The 22582-nt window shown below is 44.3% G+C and overlaps 1 protein-coding gene across 2 annotated transcripts in view; it reads left to right on the top strand.

Moving 5' to 3' along the window:
- Positions 1 to 22582, top strand: part of PAPSS2 (3'-phosphoadenosine 5'-phosphosulfate synthase 2) — a 321644-nt gene that overhangs the window by 142937 nt on the left and 156125 nt on the right. For both annotated transcript variants that reach the window (XM_069611292.1, XM_069611291.1), the window contains exons 2-3: positions 12144 to 12261; positions 22210 to 22445. In XM_069611292.1, the coding sequence (XP_069467393.1) occupies positions 12144 to 12261; positions 22210 to 22445 (354 nt within the window). The remainder of the gene's footprint in view (positions 1 to 12143; positions 12262 to 22209; positions 22446 to 22582) is intronic.

The following is a 22582-nucleotide window of genomic DNA, read 5'->3' as shown; positions in this document are numbered from 1 at the left end:
GCTGTCTCCAACAACCTTGCCAGTTATCAGTCTGTCTTCCTCTTCCCTCACTAGCCTCTAATTATAGATTGTGCAGTGTTTCACCACATTATGAATGATTAACTGGAGACCATTGGCCTCTGAAACCCACTTCACTCTAGATTTCGTGGTGGGCACCAATTTCCTCACCAATGCACGCCTCTCCAAATTCCCCCCAGTTCTTAGCCTTGTTGATTGCTCTCTTGCTTTTGATCCTGTTGATCATTCATTTCCATCATTTGGATGCACATTATTTAAATGTACTGTGTTTCATCGATCCTGAGAACATTTGGAGGATTTGGTTCTGGAGGACCAAACTTGGAGAAGCCTGATCACTTTTTGAGGCATCTCACTGTTAAGTGGCTTTTATGAAAGTAATTCAAATAGTGAAATATCCCTTATCTAACTCAAGCCTTTCAACACCAAGAGATCAGGACCTGTATGGTAGTTGTTCACTTTATGAGTGAATAAGTGTATGTGAGCATTAGTAAAGCGCACAATACAAAGAAATCACGTCTTTGCACTGATTGGCTCATTCTACTGGCATGGACTCAGGAATCTAATACAACTCTAAAACCATATGTAAAAGACAAAAGAACTTAAATAGAAAGTATTTCTATTTTTTCATGAAGGAGTTATCGTTCTCTGAAAGTAGCAATAACATTGATACCTGTTTCACTCAACCATCACGCACACCTTTCCGATTTCCTAGCCAGGATACATTGAATGCCACTGATGGAGTGTCGAGAGACTATGCCCAGCCAGACTGGCTTTGAGCGGGTTCTGGCACAGGAACATGTTACGCATTCGCCATGGAATCTTATATTGAATGCTTTAGGCCACTGGAAGCCAACACAAATCACATCTGCCTCAAAATAAATTATCCTTAATCTGATGTCTCAGTTACACTCCCGGATTGTGTCCCGTTGAGACACAACCATCATAGAGGCTATTCTAGTAATAACATTTGGAATTAAGGAATAACCCCCGAGGTGGGTGGGGGCATTACCCCTTCAGGCCCTGCCCATGGTTGCAGGCCCGAGCAAAGCTATTTGCTATTGCTATTAGTATCCCGGCACGCTGTACTGGGATACTAATAGTTTGTACGCTGCGTTACCGCAACTTAAACAAATACAATTAAAAAAAGATGCCTGCCATGGATCGGGGAGAACGGACTATACGTAGTTCTTTCTCCCATTCCATGGCAGCCTTTCTGACGTCAGAGCTGTGCCGGGAACACCCGGCGGAGTCAACGGACATGGACACAGAAGGTAAGTGGGGGGGGGGCAGCATTGTTGTGCGAAAAGGGGGGTGGGAGTGAGGGATTGGACATGGGGGCACGGGGCAGCACACTTACCTCCAGGACCTAGCGAGTAAAGATGGCAACCTCATGCTCTGAGGAGACTCAGAGCAGGGGCTGTACGGTGTGGTGAAGCTCCTGCTCCAAGCCTCCTCCTTGGCTGGAAGACTGCCACAACCCCCCACAAGCGTACTAATGACGGATGGTCCCAACCACCAACGTGCGGTTCCTGTGTGAAACGTGGTGTAAGATTTTTTTTAAGTCTTCATGTATATTGGTATCCGGATCCACACAAGTATGTTTCCATGATAGAGGTGATGTTTGTGGCAAGCAGCGGTGGCAAAGGCTCAGTGTTGTGCACACCGACCCTTAGGGGCTGGTCTGCAGCATGCAATAATGATTGCATGAAGGCTACTTTAGCGGAATAAAGAGTAGATGAGGCCTATCATTGATGTAATTGTGTGTAGCAATGTGGGATGACATATTGTTTACCTAGTTTTCAGTCCATACTCTGACCACACCACAGCAGCAAATGGCTGTTGAGCATGAAAGCATTCAGGCTACGCAGTGAAAGCCCCACAGCATCCGCAATTTAAGAAGATCATCCATACAACATTATAAAAAAAAGATTCAAATATGACAATTTCTTCAGCCACTGTTTCAATGGCTCCCTTTGTGCGCCGCCTCCGCGTCTCTCTTTCTGTGTGACCACTGCCCAGCAAAATGATAAGTTACTAAAAACCTGAAAAAACGGTCTATGATTCCGCATAGTAAGAGCACACATTCTCTATCGGTCATTTAAGAGCCGAAGATGTGTACGTTGCAGTGGTGACCACTGCGCATGTGCCTATTTCTGTGAGTAATTCAGGAACGCAAACTTGCAGAGAAGTGGCACTGATGCTGTAGAGCATAAGGGGGCCAGGGACCTCCGGTAGACCGAGACAGGCTGATTGCCTGGCCCATCATTAGCAGGCAGACCCAGTTTGTCCTTCCACACGTCTTCCTGTATAGCAACGCTATTTTTGAGTGGTTCTGGAAATGGAATAAGTACAGTCAAATTTGTCGTCCAGCTTTGCGGCAAACCTAGCGCTACATGTCCTATAAACATTCCACGGATCAGTCTCGCCCGAGGAAAACATTTCTCATTTCTCTGGGCATGATAAGGAAGCCGCGCGATCTGAGAGAATCCAGCTTCTGGGCCAAACTCTCTTGAAGAAATCAAGAGCCCGGCAGGTCGTCGGGCCTCTGGTTTCACGGCGCCTTCCTTCCAGGCGTGAGAGCGCTTTATACCCAAACAGCCGCAACTGCTTCCATATTTGATCGAAGGTAGGCAGCACACGGCTACAAGTTGTGGTTAACAAAAGTCCACATCTTCACTGTCCTCCTCACTCTCACTTCCCACTTCTCCAACTGGGCTGCCCAGCATTCTCACCTCACACGCTTCCATTTGGAACCTGGAACAAGCTCAACTGCATAACTGCATACATGCTCGCATGCCCCATTACAGGGAAATGAACTGCTTCATAAATAAACAATATGTACAGTGCACAGTACACACTGCAGTACCATATAACAATATTGCTGGGGTCAGCACAACCTTTTGGAAAAAGGCACGACCTCCTAGCATGTCAGACAGCATAGGACATCATCACCGCAAGTGTTGTTGCTGCTTATGGGGCATGGACACAGAGGGTGACTGGCAGCAGGCCACTTCACCTAAATCCTATGCTAGCTGCACATTGATGCCAGAGGATGTTTTAATGGTGGATTTTAATTACATAAACCATCCTCAAATGTGTCCCTGAGCATTCTGGATGTCTGAAAAATAGCATGACTAGGGCTACCCTGTTGATCCAGGTTCATCCAGCGAATTCTAAAAATAAGAGAACTTCCTCATTTACATTTTGCTCTGATTCTATAGCTGTTAATTATGTGAGTGGCAGTTAAAATACTAAAGTTGCCAAAACATCACATCATAATCAAACGTAGTCTGAGACAATAAGTGCCGGGGCTCAGAAATAGGTGCCAGGGCTGATCCCTGGCAAACACCCACACAAATTAAGCACTGTGTTTAGGCACAGTGATTTATTTGTCTAGAAGAGTAATGCTGCTTGACCCCAAAGGTGCCGGGTGGTTCTTGTAGCTCCCATCTACAAGGATTGAACTCACTGTGAGCACAGAGGTTTCTACGGTGATAATTATGTTGTAATGAATATCATGATAGGCGAACCATGAGTTAGACCTTTAGTAGCTTAAGCTGCCAACTGAATCCTACCTGGGGACAAGTCCCAAAAACAAAAGTGGGTGGATTCATTAACATCCAATTGGATGTGGTTTCACCAGAAATAAGCATACCAAGGTGCCCTCTGTAAAAAGAAAAGTGCGGGACTCCATCCACCTGCGTGTACCCTCGACTTGAGCCCTGACTCCTACACACTACTGTCAGCTTCTCCCGGGCATTTTTCTGCTGTCTGTCTTCCTCCTTAGGAGTTTGGTGACTGTGAAGGCAGTGCAGGTTTGATAAATAGCTGCTCTTAATACGTATTGGGAAAGAGGGAGGGAGATGTGCAGTTAGTGACCAAATATTGATCAAAGGCGCAGGTTGTGTTTGACAGTAGAGTCTTGTATCATCCACATGGGACATTCAGAGACCTTGACTGCAGACATATGCTCTGTGGTTAGTTACTTTTGTGCATGTTGCTTGCTCCACCTTTTGGTGCTCTGGGACAACTGGGGGGGGTTGTCTTGCTGCAATATAGAGGGCAATTACCGTTACACAATATCTTCTAATGCACTTTCCTCTGCAAGGAGCCAAGTAGATTTGGCACTTAAAGGTGAAGGCTCTTGCCCTTGATTCCCCATTCCCTCTCTCCTCTTGTATCCCTGCATTCACCTATGCATGACCAGCCATTGGTCCTGGCACTTCTGTCAGCTGGCTTGACACCTCCAGATCTTCTGCCCTGCTAAACATATGGACATTTTACAAGCGCCATATGGGCAAAGCCTCCATACTTCAAGGGCCACTAGTGCACATCTTGAGCACACCACAGAATCATGCACTGACTCTATCGGGGCCCTCCCCGGCAAGGTATTGGAACATGCAATTCACCAATAATGCTCATACCTTCAGAGCAAGGGCTTGCTTGCCTCTTTCCTGATCAAAGCTTCGCCTGATCCGCCTACATGACCAACTATGCACTCCTACTTCCATGACAATATCCCCTTCTCCCAAATTATTTCCCTCCACTTGTACATCTTATGTTGTCCAACTTTCACCCTCTTCCCGCGTACACTTTTTCCCACAGTCAATGGTCTGGTTTATCACTGGCAAAGGCACAATACACCATCTCTACATACAAGCTTTGGCACCGCACAACCAATCCGGTGGTCACAGGTACAGTATAACTGCTCAGAACTGAGAAGATGTTTTAGTTATTCAGTAGTGATATTCAAATTGGGCTTCATATTTGCTGCTTCTTAGTATCTCCATTGTCACTTGCAGCTATTCTGGAGTACCGCTGGAGTACCGTTGGAGTACCGTTGAACTTCTCATCACATACATTGCTCCTACTTCCTCCAATAGCTTTTACCTCTGAGAGGTTTATATTGCTCAGCTCAGCTCTATCAAGGCCTATTCTGGGGAAGGCCCAGAGGCCCAGCATAACACCAAAAGATATCCCAACACAGCAAAGAGGCCCATCCAAATCAGTATGCCAGGTGTGGAGTTATATCACAACAACAGTGTCCCATCGAGAGCAGGGGTGCTAGAGAACTGATTGGATGGATGCCGTAGTGCCTAATTCTCAGGAGAGTGCAACCAAGCATAGTTGTTACAGCTCCTTGTGTGAGGCTATTCTCAGCCTTATTCCTTGGTAGGTCAGGCTTGCCTGACTTGAGCATATACCACCTTGTGTACCAAATAGGTGACATGATATGGCCAATCGTAATGTTTGAAACATAAGTGCTATGAGGCTCTGCAGTAGTAGCTCAGTGGGTTGATACCCAGATAGGTTTTTAGTGTTAAAAAAGGAAGCCAATTCCGAGCAAGAGGAAATACCATGCTCCAGAGTCACACTTGTGATAGTTCATGGTCTCTAATGATTTTAAACAAGACTTTTATTTATTCGCAGAAGCATCAATAAACGCAGTGTACTGAGCTTTTTTCCAGCAAGAGTCAATGTTTATATGCAAGAATATGTGCCAGCAGGTGAGGTAGTGTCTGCGCCTTTTGCTTTCTAAGCAGTGTTTTTAGCTTTGCCTCGGCTAATTCTAGTGTGAGCCCCTCCTCTTGCTAGCAATCTTCCTATTATGTTCTGTCGAAGGCTGTAAAACATCTACGGTTTTATCCAAAGAGTTGGTTACTGTGTCTGAAATGGTTTGACAGTTGGCGGCAATTAAGTTCAAGTAGTGCTAAGAAAATATATGAGGGTCAGAACTGCAGAGGTTTCTGTTCCGCTGTTCATTCTTTTAAGGGGGCCTTGTTATTCGCGAGAATGGGGAGCTGTAGTAAAAGAGAAGGTTATATAATGGACGGACCCTGTTTTGGGTAGTGGGATGTCTGGACCATGGAAGAAGAAAACATTTGGGCCCGTTTATTTCCTGATATATGAGTGGGTCCAATGACCAGTTATATACAGTTAAATGAGTGCGGGTAGGGATATAATTGTTTGGTTTTGTAGCTAAATCCTCTTCTGCCAAGAGATTGAAGTCTCCTGATGTAATGAGGTCACGGTATGATATCAGTACGTTTAGAGGAGGTGGAGGGTCCCAGTAAGGGATGTATCAGCAGAAAATGGAATCTAGTAAAGGCGCTTGGCTGGTATCTGTCCGTCTTTGTATCGGTGGAAATGTAATTGTTTTTTTTTCTCGGTGTAAAGGGGCAGAGTTCCTGCAAAGGCGTGGGGGCGAGATCCCCTGTGCAGCTTTTTTCTTTTTTGGTTCATGTTTGAATGAGCATGTTACATTTCTCATCATGGAAAGACATACTAGCAGGCCGACACCGACATAAACCACTTCACCAATGGAAACCGCCCTATTCAATGAAGCATTCATGATGTAGAACACCCCCCGCACCCCATGGATTAACATAATCCATCCATCTTGAGATAGTCGTTATAAAAACAATCAGATCCATGATCAACGACTCTGGACCAGCCAATGTCAGGTCAACCTGAGTACCCCACCTCCCATGAGTTTCCCCCACTCAATGACCCTCCCCGGCTCCAATCACAGCGCCAAAGTCCAGATATTACCCCAATGCTTACCTCACACATCATGGAGGAACAAACCATGCTTCATCCAGCCATGCAACTCTAGACTATCGGCTGGAACCCACCTTCCACAAACTGATTCAAATATATTTGATGTTTAGTGGCTATTAGGCAACATGTGTGCGGTTAACAAAAAACACCATGGCCCTCATTACAAGTTAGCCGGTCTGGATATATCGGTGCCGGTAAAACCGCAGCGGCACTGTTTTCCGGACTGCATAACTACAAGTTCTGTGGCCGTATTATGGTGTTACACCCACCAGGTCTGACCTGTTGGGCGTAACGCCACCATCCGCAAATGGACGCGGGAACACCAGCTCCATTGCCACATGGTGCCGGTGTTTCCACTTCCCCATTCCCGTGGAGTCCTATGGGACTCCACGGGAATGGGGATTTACAGAATTACAGCTCCAGATTTACCAGATAACCGGGGCTGTAATGCCCCAGTAATTCCGTCAAGTCCGGAGCCGGTAAATCCCTACGGGTCCAGCGGCAGCCTGCCGGCTTTACCGGCACGGCTACTGCCAGACTCGTAATGAGGGCCCATATAAATATATATATATATATAGTACCAGAAGGTTGTTATTTTGATTCTTCTTTCTAAACGTGATGGATATATTAATAGAATAGGGACTTCTTCCCTGTCTATGCCTTGGTTATGTTCGTACCACCTAGTTCATGTAACTTTACAACTGACACAGGCTTTATCACGTCTTTCGGGTAATGCCAAGAACCTCACAAGTGACCTCTGCAACCAAGTGAGTTCCTTATTCCCAAGACCGAATCCCTGATTTCTTTCCCAGTAATTCGTCAATTGTTTTCCATTCTCACACACGCGGAATGATACCCTAACAAAGAAGTGGCCCACACATCAGAGATGTTTGCTTTCCTTGGTGCAGTCACAGTAGAAAGGCTGACAGACATCGAGAGGTAAAAATGAGTGAACGTGCACAGCAGAGACTATGATGAGAGCTGAATCTTGCCTGTAGAGTGAATCCTGTGCTTGTTAAAGGTTGAATATAAAACTTGCACCTTAAACAGGTCAATTTGTGCACAGAGAAGGCAACATTCTGGCAGCTTCAGACTTCCCAGATTGTTGCATCAGTGCACCGCTCAAGTAAGGGTTGGTTTATGGATACAATGAAGAGTAAACTCCAGTCGGGTTTTGATAACTACCAACAATTATGGGTGATTACCACGTTAACCAGATTCGGGCTACAGTTGTTTGTTTCAAAGCAAACAAGAAAAGGCGATCGTCCAGGAACTGTCTTAACCTAACTCATATTTATGGCATCTAGCTTTCAAGAATACTTATGTTCCTTTCTTGGGCCATCTTGAGGAACCGAGTGGAAGATACCCTAGTGCAGAGTTGTGACGGCCTGGCGGATGACTCTAATAGGGATTACAAAGCAGTCAGAGGTGTTTAGCTAAAACCCATGACTTTCTCCCAGTCCTTCAGCACTGATCAATTCTCTCTCTCTCATGCAGTGTCACGTGGCAATTTCTGGAGATCTAAAAAGTGCATTCATTATGCAAGGTATTGCAACCTGAAAGTGTAGATTCACAAAGAGACCAATATTGATGCTCACTTAACTTGCTCCTGGGCAGACACTATTCAAATCACAAACAATTTAACACATGTTCCTCGGACCTATCCAGACTTACTCCTCAAAAGAACTTCTCGCATAAATTAACTTTCAAATGGTTTTGCAGACAAATCTATAGTAGGATTATGGGATAGATACATTTAAAAAAAATACTTTGATATACATTATGGCTTTGTAGAGGTTCTAGAGACAGTGGAACAGATGTAGAATGTAAATCTGGCTCTAGAAAAGTGTTGGGTTACAAGATGACAATATTTCTTGGCTTTGTGGATTTAACTGCAGCATATGACCCACTTAATAGGGTAAGACAGTGGGAAGTCCTGAAGAATTTGGGACTGTGGCAACATTTATTGTCTATTATAATTGAAATTTATCATGATCTTGAAGGCACATTTAGGCGATTGCAAACTAGGGAATGGCAGCCACTTTCCTTCACCTCAGGGAGTCAGGTGGATCCAGCTTTTCACCCGTCCTTTCTAACCTTTTAGTAAACTCCTAGTGCGAGGATTTATCTAAACTCACAAAGAAACGCATTAAGCTGGGAACAGAAATATCAGCGTTTTAGCCGATGCTGATAACGTAGTAGTATTAACAGAAACTATGCAGTCCCTTCCCGGGAATACTAAGACAGTATTTTGATCCCACAGTCCAACGTGATCGTAAGTTAAATGGCAACAAGTCTGATCTTGTTTGTTCGGGTATACCATTAAGGAACCGTGGGCTAATTTGGCTGGGTTAGAGTTTTGGTCTTTGAGAGGCACAAGCTCCAATATCTAACGTGTGTAGTTCACAGACAAAAAAAAACAGGCACTACAACTCTTTTAAATAAAGACAGCTGCAGTCCGCTCTGTACATAGCTTAGGCGCCCTCCCAAATGAACCTACTATACACATAAAACAAAATTGGTATCAGTTGCATCTGATGGTGCCATGGCGTATATACGAAACTACGTCAATACACATCACTGGTGGTAACTCTCTGCACCTAATCTTTCCCCCTACCCACACACAGAGCTCATATTTACTCCACGCAGCTGAAAACAGGTGCACCTTAAATCGCAGACCTTATAAAGCTCTGTCCACTTTTATGCTCTATGCCCCTCTGGATTAACATTTATCATATCCAATCCTACCTATGTACTCTAGATTTAATAACACCTGAGTCGCAAAACACATAACATAACAGGTGTATTTGTCGAGCGCAGGTTCACCTGGAGAGGGGCATCTTGGTGCTATTGGAATACCATATATACATAGGTGATCAAGTAGATACTTGATCACCTATGTATATATGTACAAAATATCAATGCTGCTGATTACTATGTCAATTTAAATGTTACTTGATATGTCGGAATACTATGTAACCATTGTTGCTAAGATATGCGCCCGGTAGCCTCCGGGCCTGGTTTGCGCTATACAAATAAAACAAATACAAATACAAATTGGCAGATATCAGATCTTTATTGTTACCCAACGTAATGGAACTCATTTTATCGACCGCAGAAGGCTGACAGGCTGAGTGAACCTGTGACAATGAGGTCAAACACATTCCCCTGTAGTGGATGCATTAGTACACTGAGCCACAGATCCTGAGAGTAATTGGCTAAAGTCGATAAAAAAGAACTGACAAACATAGGTTACTCAAGTGTCTACCACAACCGACTCAATCAGGATGTGTTAACTTTAAACCCAAAGTAGGTTAGAGACACATGTTATGCATTTTCTTTTACATTAAGTGAGAAGACTATGAACCTTTTGTATAATTGTTGTTTCACATGAGGCGTACCTAGAATGACATGTTAAACCTAGACAGAGGGCCATATTATTGTATTTATTAGAAGACCCAGAATGTCAATTTTGATCAGAAATGACTTACAATAACACATTTACAGATGTTGGAGACATTACCACAAAGGGTGCCTGTACAATTGCACAAAGATGGAAACACTGGGTGAGCCAGTAGATGAAAATGTAAAAAAGTGGGACATATACCAGTGACAAAACAAAACAAACAGAACAAATATATATAACAAAACAGGTGACTTATGAAGGTAACATTGCCATGAGGGGGTAAGTGCTTCAAATGAAAGAGGAGTACCATTAACTATAGACAATTACATTATTAAGCATCATTGCAGATAGTGGCGGCTCAGGTAGGTAGGATGGGGAGGGTGTAGGGATATCTCCCTCTTTAGCAAATACATGAAGTTTAAGCCGAGCTTTGAAGAGATCCACAGTTCAGCTGGCTTTCATTGTTATGGGAAGTGGGTTGCAGTGGAGCGGGGCAAGTAGGGAGAAAGAGCGGAAGTGAGAAGGGGGAACAGGGAGAGTATACAACAGTGAGGTTGAGTGCAATGGGAGGTTTGGAGGGAAAGAGATGAGTACACTGAGACTGAGATGCAATCAGACAGGTACTAAGGAGCAAGACCATTGATAGCTTTGTAGACTAAGGGAAAGAACTTGAAAAGAGAGCATTTGGGCATGTTGCCGGCAGGTAGAAGTGGGGGCGGACCTTGTTAGGTTGTAGAGAGTGCGGGTATCAAAGTTGAAGATTTAGTCTAAAGGGAGGAACGAGTAGAGAGAAAGGTCAAAGAGTAGGCTTCAGCAGTAGTCAAGTTAGGCTGAGTACGAGGGTGGAGGTTGGAGTTTTTATAGAGTGGTTAGTAAGAAAAGGACACATTTTCTGACTGTTGAGGAGGGTAATGGGAGCACCAGAGACAGTGGTAGTGATGAATTATTGCAGGTCGCTATCAAAGAGGAAACCAAGATCGCAAGCCTTGTGTGAGGGAGAAAGAAGGTCAAGCAGGAAGACATTCAGAAAGGGTAGTGATAGCATTGGAAGCTATGAGAAAATTACTTCTGTTTTTGAAGCATTCAGCATGAGGCAGAGGAGAGCCTTCCATTGACAAATTACAGTCAGACAGTTCATGGTCCGTTCTGAGATGGCTCGGGTGAATGAGGGGGAAGGAGAAAAAAACGTGAGTGTCATCAGCAAAACAGTGATAGTGAAAGCCAAATGATGAGATTAGTTTTGCTTTGGCAGAGGGATAGAGGATGAAAAGCAGCGGTCCCGGGTCTGATCCTGTGGGGTCACCGACCAAAAGAGGGATGGGGACAGAGATTTCTGAGTTACATGAGATTTTAAAGGATCGAACCTCTGGGCAGGAGGCGATCCAGGCAGCAGCTGCAATGGAAATGAAGCTATTACCCATGGCAGCTGCTTCAAGATGGAAAGGTCACCCAAATATTCTACGAGTTTTTACAGTGGTGCCCTGTCTATAATAAAAGGGACAGGACACAAAAGGGTATGTGTATACTTGTATACCGATAAGGCTTTTTTGAATTATTGTTACATTTGAGAAGTAGATCTTTGTAGGGTGAATATTCTTATGTATTTTTAGCTTCGTAGTGTTATTAATACGATTACAGTATTTCGTTTTTAAATTTTGTTTTTGAAGTCTGCGTCTACATCAATGGAAAAGGTGTTATTTCATTGAAGTAAAGTGTATTGAATCTGAATTTGAAAAGGGCACGTCAGGAGTAAGTCAGTTACTTCTGGTAACTTCTTTGTGATTCGAATAGTCGCTTCCCAGGAGGAAGTCAGGAGGAAGTCAGAATGACTCCTGGTAACTGTGTTGTGAATACAATAGTCTCTCCACAGGGGTAAATCACAGTTACTCCTGGTAGCTTCTTTAAGTATCAAATAGTCTCTCCTCCGGAATAAGGCAGAGTTAATTCACTGATATATTTTAGTTACTATTTTGTGTTTGTTCATATATTTTAGAAAATGTTTCTATGGGGGATCATGGCCATTATTGTTCTGGGAAAATGGAGAAAATGTTTGGGAAACCATGAGTTTGGTAAATGTTTCTTGTCGTGCTCTGGTTTGCTATTTTCCACCGTGTATTTTTCAAACTGCTAAATATGACATTTTTCCCCTCCCTTATAGAATCAAGAACAAAGGTCCACCAACGTTGTTTACCAGGCACACCATGTGAGCAGAAGCAAGAGAGGGCAGATTGTTGGCACAAGGGGAGGATTCCGAGGCTGCACTGTCTGGTTGACAGGTACACACGCTCTGTCTCTCGTCAGTATTAACATGTCCAAAGCACCGCCCCCGAAACTTGAATGAGTGTTATTGGTGTAATGGAAGCGAGGCATGCACGTATACATACTGAGGTTTTCAATCAATGATCTTGTGGCTCTCAAGATGTTTTGGACTACGACTCCCATGATCCCTCACCTTTGGCTTAGCTGGCTAGGTCAGCCGGGAGTTGCAGTCCAAAACATGAGGTGAGACAAAGGTTGCAAACCCTGTGCATGCTTGTCTCCTCACCTCCTTATCGCACATTTGCCTCTGTTAATGAACCAATTGGCTCCTTAGTCCCCTCTCTATCACCCATATGGGCTTACGTCTTCCTCCGTCCTCACATTTCACTTCCCCTTCGTCCGGTCATCCTATGCTTCCCTTGTGTGTCAGTCTCCCTCTGCCCCACAGTGTCCTGTCTTTTTCCCTACCTTGTTATGCTTTCACTCCTCTTTCACGCCTTGTCTAGAATGTGTGTAGTCTGTCTCTCTCGGGAGGATAGCTCAGGGGCAACGTTCTCGCCTTGGAAGCATGATGACAAGGAGCACCACAGGTTCGATTCCCGGGTCCGCATTTAGAAACCTCTGGGTATTAATCGCGTTATAAATAACCTATCATATCTTTGCTTTAGCCTCTCCACTTCCACGTTTTTTTCATATAGCATTTACCCCTGTTTGTACACCTGTTCCTTTTGCTATTCACCGCCTCCAATGCCCGCACCCCTCTTTTACAACATCAGTGTGGGCGTCTGTTGTGTGTCCAGGTGGAGAAATGAGTTGTACTTTGGGAAGGGAGGAATACGCGTTAGGGGACAACTCCCAAGACTAGGGCTCTGCTTTCAGTTCCCACTGCCCCTGTGCTGCAAAAAGAGTTATTTTACATTAAGTGACTACAAACAAAATGTGGAGCAGAGCCTCCAGTGTTTAATTGAATGTGATCTGTAATCTTAGCAGAACAATATGTGGTTATTAGCTTTACTTTAGGTATAAAGTATGTTCCAACACATTTAGAGCATCATTAATATTGCATTCCATCCCTTGCCATTCTTGTTTGTTATATTATGTTATATTCAGAATATGTTGTGTTGCTCCCATCACCACTATAGTGTTTTTACGGCACTGGGGCTTGTCTGTAAAATGGCGTATTGTGCCTACCACCAGATAGCAGTATTAAGAACTTGGTCGGTGGAGGAAAGGAAAACAGAAAAGATGAGAGTGAGGGAAAAGTGAGACATGAAACTGGCAGACTGATAATTGGAATGACAAAAAAGGCTGAGGGAGAGGGTATGTTATGTAGTAGTGTGGGTGCCCTGTATTTGTTGTCAGTGTGTGAGTATTAACACTGATTACAAAGAGGGAAACTAGAACATGTTGTTATAACAAGCATTTTTCATTGAAGGCAGATTCTAGTTTTTAGAATGAGGAACTACAATTAGATGGAGCATGTTTATGTGATGGACCCAAGATGTCCTCAGGTGTGCCAGTGAAGCATCGAGGCTTGACCAGGTTCCCATGCCAATCCCAGAGGACTTACTCAGAGACTTCCACGCTAACTGTCAGAAGTGCCAGAACCAAGAGTTGGCTGTGTAAAGAGGAATGTGGGACGCCCAAAGGGAAAACTGGGGAGATTAAGTAAGGACGAGCACAACTCCTCAGGAGCCAAACATGCATGGCCTCGCAGTGAGGGCAGGTTCACTAATGAATATTGTGGTCCCAGTAACGTGATGCGCATAAGTGGAACTATTACCTTGTGGTGAAGAGGGCTTGTCTATCTGAACTGAGAGATCGGCGCGTTCCTTTATGATAACAGGGTCCGGTGGCAAAGTGGCGATTTTTCAATAGAATAAGGCCCATATGCCCCATTTTGGGGGCTCAGAGTATAATACAGCGATTGTCTTTAGCCTTTAGACAAGGCTAGTGGAAGTTATGATTACACAGCAACCAGGCACGAGGCGTGGGATCTCCTGCAGGGAGGGAGGGGGGGATTGTTAGGCCTTTATTCCTATGCAGTAAAATGGTATCTTTGAAAAATCTATACCACACAGAGGGGAGAGAGTATGGGCCTCATTAGGAGGTTGGTGGTAGCCGTGCTTGTAATACAGGTACAGCTGCCACTGGTACTTTATTTTTTCTGGCACCCAGAAATGGGCAATTACCGGGTCATTACGGCCTTGCCAGACCCGGTATTTGCCCATTCCTGGATGCCGGGAAAAATTCTTCCCCCTTTCCATTGAGCCCAACAGGGCTCAATGGGAATGGGGAAGCCGGATGCATCTGACATAGTGCATCCTTATCAAGCTTATCGGTACCGTAGTTCCCAGACAGGCAAACTTATATATCACTTTATGAGGAAACGGATTCAAACACATGCTGAAAAACTTCAAATGTAGACCCCAAGGGGCTATCTGCCCTTGGATAAAATTATGTACAGGAATCGGTTTCACAGTGTTTAAGCAATTTTATTTTGATCTGTCTAGGAATTTGTCCCATAGCTTGTTTTACCAAGCAGGAGCAGATTAAAGAGTGGTCTGCCAAGACTCTGGGTATTATGTTATGTACTTGGAAAGAAGGGTCAGTAGAATAAATAACTAACGTGCAAAGTATGTCCTTTGATGTTATCTTATAATGCAAGTCCTCCACACTGCAAGATAACCACTTCAGTGATCCCAGAAAGCTTCAACACCATTGCTCAGTGGCCAATTGTTTTATTCTTGCAATATTTTCCACTGAATACTTCCAATGAACACATAACCATGATCACACTGGTGCTGCCTTTTGTTGCTGCGAGAATGGTTCACACGGAAATGCACAATTTTCTGATTACCGCTGCGGCAAAATGAAAATGATCTGACGCAAAACGTGCTCTACAGCCCACTCGCTAAAGTTTCCGAGGCACCATTTGGTCCACTGTCACCCTCGTCAACCCTACCCTGAGGAGAAACATTCACTTTCCCACCTCCAAATATAATTTTGACCACTTTTGTTTTTCATTTTCCTGTGGGATTATGTTGGAAATCACGCACATTGAGCAAAAAAATTGCAGCCTTTCATTTCTGAAAAGCCTCAGTATTGGAATGCATCTTGGGTGATATAAAACACTTGCTTTGGCCGTGCTCCATTTTAAAAAACGACTAATATTTGCAATGCATTATTCAGAACTTGTTTTTTTATTTGGTGCAAATCCATATAACGATTATCTCAGTGTGCATGTTCAAAGGAATCGCCTTTCTGTCTGTGGGAAAATGACTGTGTTTAGGGCGAAAATGCCTTTGTATTTTCTATGCATAACAGCTTCTGAGCCATTTGATGAATTTGGCCCACAATTTCCGGTTTGGGGATGCCTGCAGAAAGGCAATTACTTTGGAAAATTCCAGACAGATCCGTCCACTGTGTAAAAAGTTATCAGCAAAAGAGTGTTCGTAGGTTCTGTCTTAACTATGGCGTTATAGGTGGCATATAATAAAGGGGAGTATGAATGGGTGGGGTGGCCTGGGTGGATACTAAAATCAGGTCCAGCAAAATTACCACCAGTCAATTTGTGAGTTCCATGATGTTGTACCGACAGGAATTACTTCAAAGTAATTTACTTCAAAGTAATTCCTTATGAAATAACTAAGCCCTCCCTTTCCCTATATTAGTACCCCTACCCCTCACCAACCCATTTAACCCCTTATCCCCAACCCCTATATAATTCGATGAGTTTTTTTCGAAGGAATTACTTCAAGGAATTACTTGAATTACTTCAAAGTAAATTACTTCGAAAAACAACAGGTTACGAAAAGTGTGTCATCAAAAGGTCATAAAACCCATATCCACACTGCTGTCCCATAAACCCATACCGGAACTGAGCTCCCCTTCCCTATTCTGTAGGTAATGGTGCCTTTAGCCCATGTCCCCTGCAGTTCAGAGCAGTTAAATATCCCAAAACGCAGTTATTAGAGTGCAGTATTGCTTAGAAAGCCTGCATTTTGTTGGGTCCTGAATAAGGTAGTAATTTTTCCTCATCCGCACGTAGGTCGATCAGCCATAGAGTGTCCAGGCAAATGCCAGAACGTCTTTGCAGGTTGATCATGGATAGTCATTTGTTGATAGGAAATTTGCTGGCAGTTTCACCCTTTGATTCTGACGGCTCGACTTTAATACACACATTGCTGCACAGACAGTGCTTTTGCAGCACACCATAAATGTTCTTTTTTTGGATGCATTTAATAATTATTTTGGCCAAAATAATATTGCAGATTGTATTTATTTATTTTAGTTATTGTGCATTTGTAAGGCGCTTATACATCAAGTATACTTATACTTAGAGCCAGATTAGCTAAAATTTATGAGCCCCTCGCCCGCTCTATGCCCACCTCACAGAGTCTCAGAACCACGACTGCCCGGCCTAGCCCACTTACTCTCAAACTTAATTCATCCCAGAACCCCAACTTCACACTTAAAATGACAAATACTACAACCACCACGAGCCCCCAAATCAAGGGAGCCCTAATCAATGCTAGATTGCTAGTAGCTCACGCAACAGAAATTGCAGATTTGATCCTCAAAGAAGACCTCGACCTCCTCGCCGTTACAGAGACCTGGCTATATCCGGCAGCTGGCCCAATGCTCATGCTTGCAATCCCAGATAATTACACTATCTTGAGACATGACCGACCTAACTCTAGAGGAGGGGGCATTGCTATCATACACAAATGCAGCCTCACCATGAGAAGTGTAACCACAATAAATCTCCTCTCTTGTGAATTACTCTCTGTTAAAGTCCCTCTTACCAAATCCCAAACCCTCAACATACACCTGATATATCGTCCCCCAGGCCCAATAGGCACCTTCGATGAAGATATCAATACTATATTATCTTTTAACCTCAAAAGCTCAACCCAAGTACTCACCCTTGGAGACTCCAACTTGGGATACGATGACCCAGAAGACCAAAGTGCCAATTCTACACTCAGTACCCTTTCCGATCTAGGATTTACCCAAAGATGTATGGAACCCACACACGTCAAAGGTAGAATACTCGACTGGGTGGCTGACTACAATTGTCTAGCTAATATCACCGACATCTCACCATTAGCCTGGACCGACCATTACTTGGTATCGTTCACGCTCTCTACTAACTGACCCCCACCTCTACCTATCAGCAGGGCCCCACCTACACTCACGAGAAATAAGAAGAGCATCACTGTGGAAAGACTCATCCCGAACTTACTCCCCACACTAAACACACTCCCTGACAACTTGGACCCTGAAACCTTGGTTGATGAATATAATAAAATCATGTCCACTTCGCTGGATTCAATCGCTCCCTTCAAACTCAGACCAAGCAAGCCCAAAACGCATCTGAACAAATGGTACACACCATTCCTCAAAAATCTAAGACAGCAAAAAAGAAACTGTGAAGCCACTTGGAAAAAACACCCTTCAGTACCCAACAAACTCAAACTAACCAAACTAGCAAAATCTGACATTTAGGAACTATTCTCTATCCTGAAAGAAGTAGAAACCCCTATTGCACCACCGGATACCTGTACTAAAGATAAAAACTGGTGCTCAGAAATTCAAAAGGCCTTAGCCAACAAGATTACTACATTACAAAATAAAATTTCCTGCAAAAAAGCCTCCTTGAATGATACTCCCACCTCCAAACAGCCTGAGAAGCCCACCTCAAGGGAAACTACTCGCTTCAACTTCTCTAAAGTCACCATACTTGAAGTAGAAAAAATCATCTTGTCGCTAAAACCATCCAACTGTCAGGGCGATCTGTGCCCTGCACAGCTCATTAAAGATGCGGCCCCTGACCTCTACCCTTTCATCACTAAATTAATGAATGCCTCCTTCTCCACTGGTTCCATCCCCACCAACCTAAAACAATCTTGGGTATTGCCATTACTAAAAAAGCCTACACTCGACCCAGCCATGCCCACAAACTACAGGCCCATAACGACTGCTATTTCTTCTAAAAATACTGGATAAGGTTGCATACATGCAAATACAGAAGTATCTGGAAGAACACCACCTACTCGGAGCTAGGCAATCAGGCTTCCATCCTCAACATGGGACCGAGACTGCCCTCATTGACCTTAAAGCCCAGATCGACAAGTTTAGAGATAATAGCCCAGCTGCCCTACTCCTCCTCCTAGACCTCTCCGCAGCATTTGACCTAGTCGACCACTCTGTCCTATGCACTCACTTACATACATCAGCCCACTTTTCTGTTGAGGCCATTGCATGGATTAAATCATTCGTCAACGGCAGAACTATGAGGGTCTTTTCACCCACAGCTGCAGCAGACCCCATTCCCATCACCTGTGGCGTGCCACAGGGCTCCTGTGTCTCCCCCACCTTGTACAACATATTTACCAAGCCCCTTTTCGATGATTTGGATCATCTCGGTATCACCGACACTAATTACGTGGATGATACCCAGATCCTCCTTCCGCTTTCTGGAGATTATGGAAAGGATTTGGCCTTCGTGAATAGAGTGTACATCATCATCCAGGCATGGAGACTATGCCTGAATGATGATAAAACTGAACTCATAATTCTGGGTACTACCACTAGTCTCAAGAAACCTGGTTCTGCCTACTGCTCCTTTATGATCAATGGCAACTGCATTAAGGTGGGACAAGAGGTCAAAACCTTAGGTTTTTAGCTGGGCTCCACCTTCTCCTTCCTCAAACAGGTGAAATCTCTAGCCTCCTCAACAGCCCACACCTGTAAATTGATCCGTGCAGCGAAACCTTTCCTGTCTGACACCAGCTGTTTGACCCTTGCCAGAGCCCTCATACTATCCCGCCTGGACTACTGCAACACTCTCTGTCTTGGGTCCACCAAAGCTATTACCAGCAAACTCCAAACCCTCCAGAACAACGCTCTTAGAGTGGCACTGGGCATCTCTAGAAGAGAGCATATCACAGCATATCGTCAACAGTACAATTGGCTCACTGTCAATGACAAAATTCTCCTAAAAACTGCCTCACTTACACACAAAACTGCTCAACAATGCTGCACCCATCTATCTTATCGACAGATTCCATAGACAGACCTCCCTGAGACCAACAAGAATATTATATAAAGACTGCCTTTCTGTCCCCAACTTTAAACGCTCCACCATAGGGGGTAATAGCTTCCCAGTCAAAGCAGCAAAACTGTGCAACTCCCCACCACCACCCCTCAGAATAGACTTGCACTATCAGAACTTCCGAGCTAAGGTCATTTTATGGTTGAAAACGTAGGCCTCCTTCATAGCCAGCTGCCTAGTCTATCAGACTCATGCTTATTGTACCCATTGATGCTTACTTGTATATATGTATATATTCCTGTTGTTACTGTATGCTACATATCCTGTTTCTGTTGTAACCAAGTTTCGCAATCTCATGTAAATGCTGCGCACAGTTACCCGAGGGTATGACGGTGTATTACAAATAATAAAACAAACAAACAAACAAGTACATTTTGTTTCAAAGCGCCCACGGTGCAACAGGGAGGGAACATGGGAATGAAAGGCAAATATAACAATGATAGAGAGAGGCGGTCCTACTCGGCCTTGTGAGCATTCAGAATGTGCAAGTGCAGAGAGAGAGAGGGATGAGGAAGGGGTGGGTAAGATCTAGGAGTAACACGGAGGGAAATGCTAGGGAGTGAGTTCCAAGCAACTGTTAAGTGACTGGCAGAGATCACTAGGTAAAAATGGTCAACTGCCAATAAATAAGTGCAGGGCTGTGATAGCACAGGCCAGTGGGTGCCCAAAGGCAAGTGCTGGGAGTGGGAGGATGCTGAAGGCGATTGGGGGTGGGAGGCCAGGACCCAGGTAGACACATAAGGGCCCTGATCACCTATCTCAGCGACTGTGGGGTCTGGCATGGGAGGGAGATGGGGAAGGAGGAGGTGAAAAGGAATTTGAGAAGATCCGGCTCAAGACAAAGAGGAAGGGGGATGCTGTTCCATGGGAGGGAGCCAGCCGAGGAAAGAGATTGGTCACCAGCTGGCTGTTTATTGAATCGCTTGACATGCAGAGATGGTGAGGGAGGAAGATAAAGATCTGGAGGGAGTGTATTTAGTTAGAGCAAGTTGTAGATAGTGTGGTCCCCGGCCCCAGACAGCTTTATGGGTGATGCAGAGGGATTTTAATTTGATCCTTGCAGCAACCGGAAGCCAGTGGAGAGTTTTTAGGGCTGGAGAGATGCGGCCCCTGGGCTTGAGGCCAAGGATAAGTCTTGCAGCCATATTCTGGATTAGCTGGAGAGAATTCCAGGGCTCTAGAGACATTGAGCTACTGGTGAAAAGTGAGGAAAGGAAGAATTCCTTTGAGGAAGTGGAGTTGGAAGTGGGCATTCTTGGCAAGGTCCTGGGTATGAGGGAGGAAGAAAAGAGAGGAGTCGAAGACGACTCCAAGGTTTTTGGCTTCAGATGAAGGAGAAGAGTGAGAGGGTGGCCAGAGTGAGGGGAAGAAAGAGGGTGCAGGAGTCCCAATGGGAAGGATAAGTCTTGCTGAGATTGAGGCAGATATCATTGGAGGAACACCAGGACTGGATGACAGATAGGCAGTCAGGAATGATGGAGAAAGTAAGGAGAGGATCAGAGGGAAGTTTGAGGAAGAGTTTTGTGTCATCTGCACAACACTGGAAGTAAGGGGAGTAAATGGAAATTAGGTGTGCACGCAGAGCAAGATAGATGTTAAAGATCCATAAAACAAGGTTTGAGCCCCGGGGGATGCCACAGGTGGAGATAGAGGCGGGAGAGGAGAAAGAGCCCAGGATAATCTGGGAGGTACGGCCATTGAGGAAGGAGGTAAACCAGACCAGTGCCCTCTCTGAGATACCTAGGGTATCGTGGCGCTGTTTTATGAGGATGGAGTGGTTGACTGGGTCAAATGCAGAGGAGAGATCAAGTAGAATGTGAACGGCAGGAGACTTAGAATCAAGAAGTGCGAACAGTTTGTCACAGGTGTTCAGAAGAGCGGTTTCCATGCCTCTGGATGCTCAGAATCCAGATTGATGATCATGCAGGCAACCAACAATTTCTGTATGCTGCGAAAGTCGGGGGAAGACCAGCTTCTCCAAGGGTTTCCTAAGGTTATCTCTCCAGTATGTTCCCTGTCCAATTAAAGGTACCAACATTGATAACAGTTTATAGGAACCACTCATAATGATAAAGCACTTACAGCCACCAATGTTCCAATTCATCAGGAGTTTGCACACAGGAACAAGGCATAAGCAGACAGTCTGGCTATGCAAGATTCCATGAAAATCCACCTCAGACTGGTAATTTATTTGAGAGTGGCCTTTCTTCGCTTCAGGTTCATATGACACTGCCCTAGGTGAAAAGGCATTATACTGGTTTTCTTTCAAAATGGGACTGCCCGTTCTAGGACCAGCAATTAATTTGCTTCGAGTTCTGAATTGCAATAAAACCGTTTTTATATAAGCATTTTAAGCACTGATAGTTGCACATATGGTTAATGTGTTCTATGTCTTCCTTTGACACAAGCTTAGGTTAGTGGTTAGATACTGTCATGTTATCTAAAGTTTGTAAACGCTGGATAACTTTGTTTTGTGTTTCAATAAAGCGGTTAAAATAAAAAAAGAAAGTGTGCCTGCATTGATTCTGGGATTGAAAAACCGATGAAGGGCTAAAATGGTGTTTATTGTTTGGAAGATGGTGGAGAATGTTTCTGTTATACTGTACACCACTGTGGACTTTTTTTCACCCACTGTCAATTAAAATAGTATGTTGCAATCCGGTGCAGGAAGCCATCTTTGCAGAATTGGAATAGATGCTATTTTTGCCCGTATGTTGACACACAAATATCTCACTGTGCAAACACACACAGGCACGCTTGGTTTTGTCACTTTTCTGTCCAAGAGGCTTATAAAAATGAATAAATAGAAATATTTGCAAATGTTCTTGGACTTTCTTCCCTACAGGTCTTTCTGGTGCCGGTAAAACCACGCTTGGATTCGCCCTGGAAGAATATCTGGTGACCCATGCTATCCCATGCTACTCTCTCGATGGGGATAATATCCGTCATGGCTTAAACAAGAACCTGGGCTTTTCATCGACTGATCGCGAGGAAAACATCCGACGTATCGCTGAGGTGGCGAGGCTGTTTGCTGAAGCCGGTCTTGTTTGCATCACAAGCTTCATCTCCCCGTACGCAAAGGTAAAAACGCGTCGTTGTAAGGAAACGCTGGCGTCTACGACCATAGACACGCATATTGTTTTGCTTGACTTTGCTATGGCCCATGTCCCGTGAACTGTACTAGGTGGGATAATAAATTGAAGTGAGGATCTAATGCG

The sequence above is a fragment of the Ambystoma mexicanum genome, chromosome 8 (genome assembly GCF_040938575.1).
Source record: "Ambystoma mexicanum isolate Mex_15411 chromosome 8, UKY_AmexF1_1, whole genome shotgun sequence".
NCBI classification, from domain to species: Eukaryota; Metazoa; Chordata; class Amphibia; order Caudata; family Ambystomatidae; genus Ambystoma; species Ambystoma mexicanum.
The sequence above is the reverse complement of the archived record's forward strand: the minus strand, read 5'-3'. Positions and strand labels throughout refer to the sequence as shown.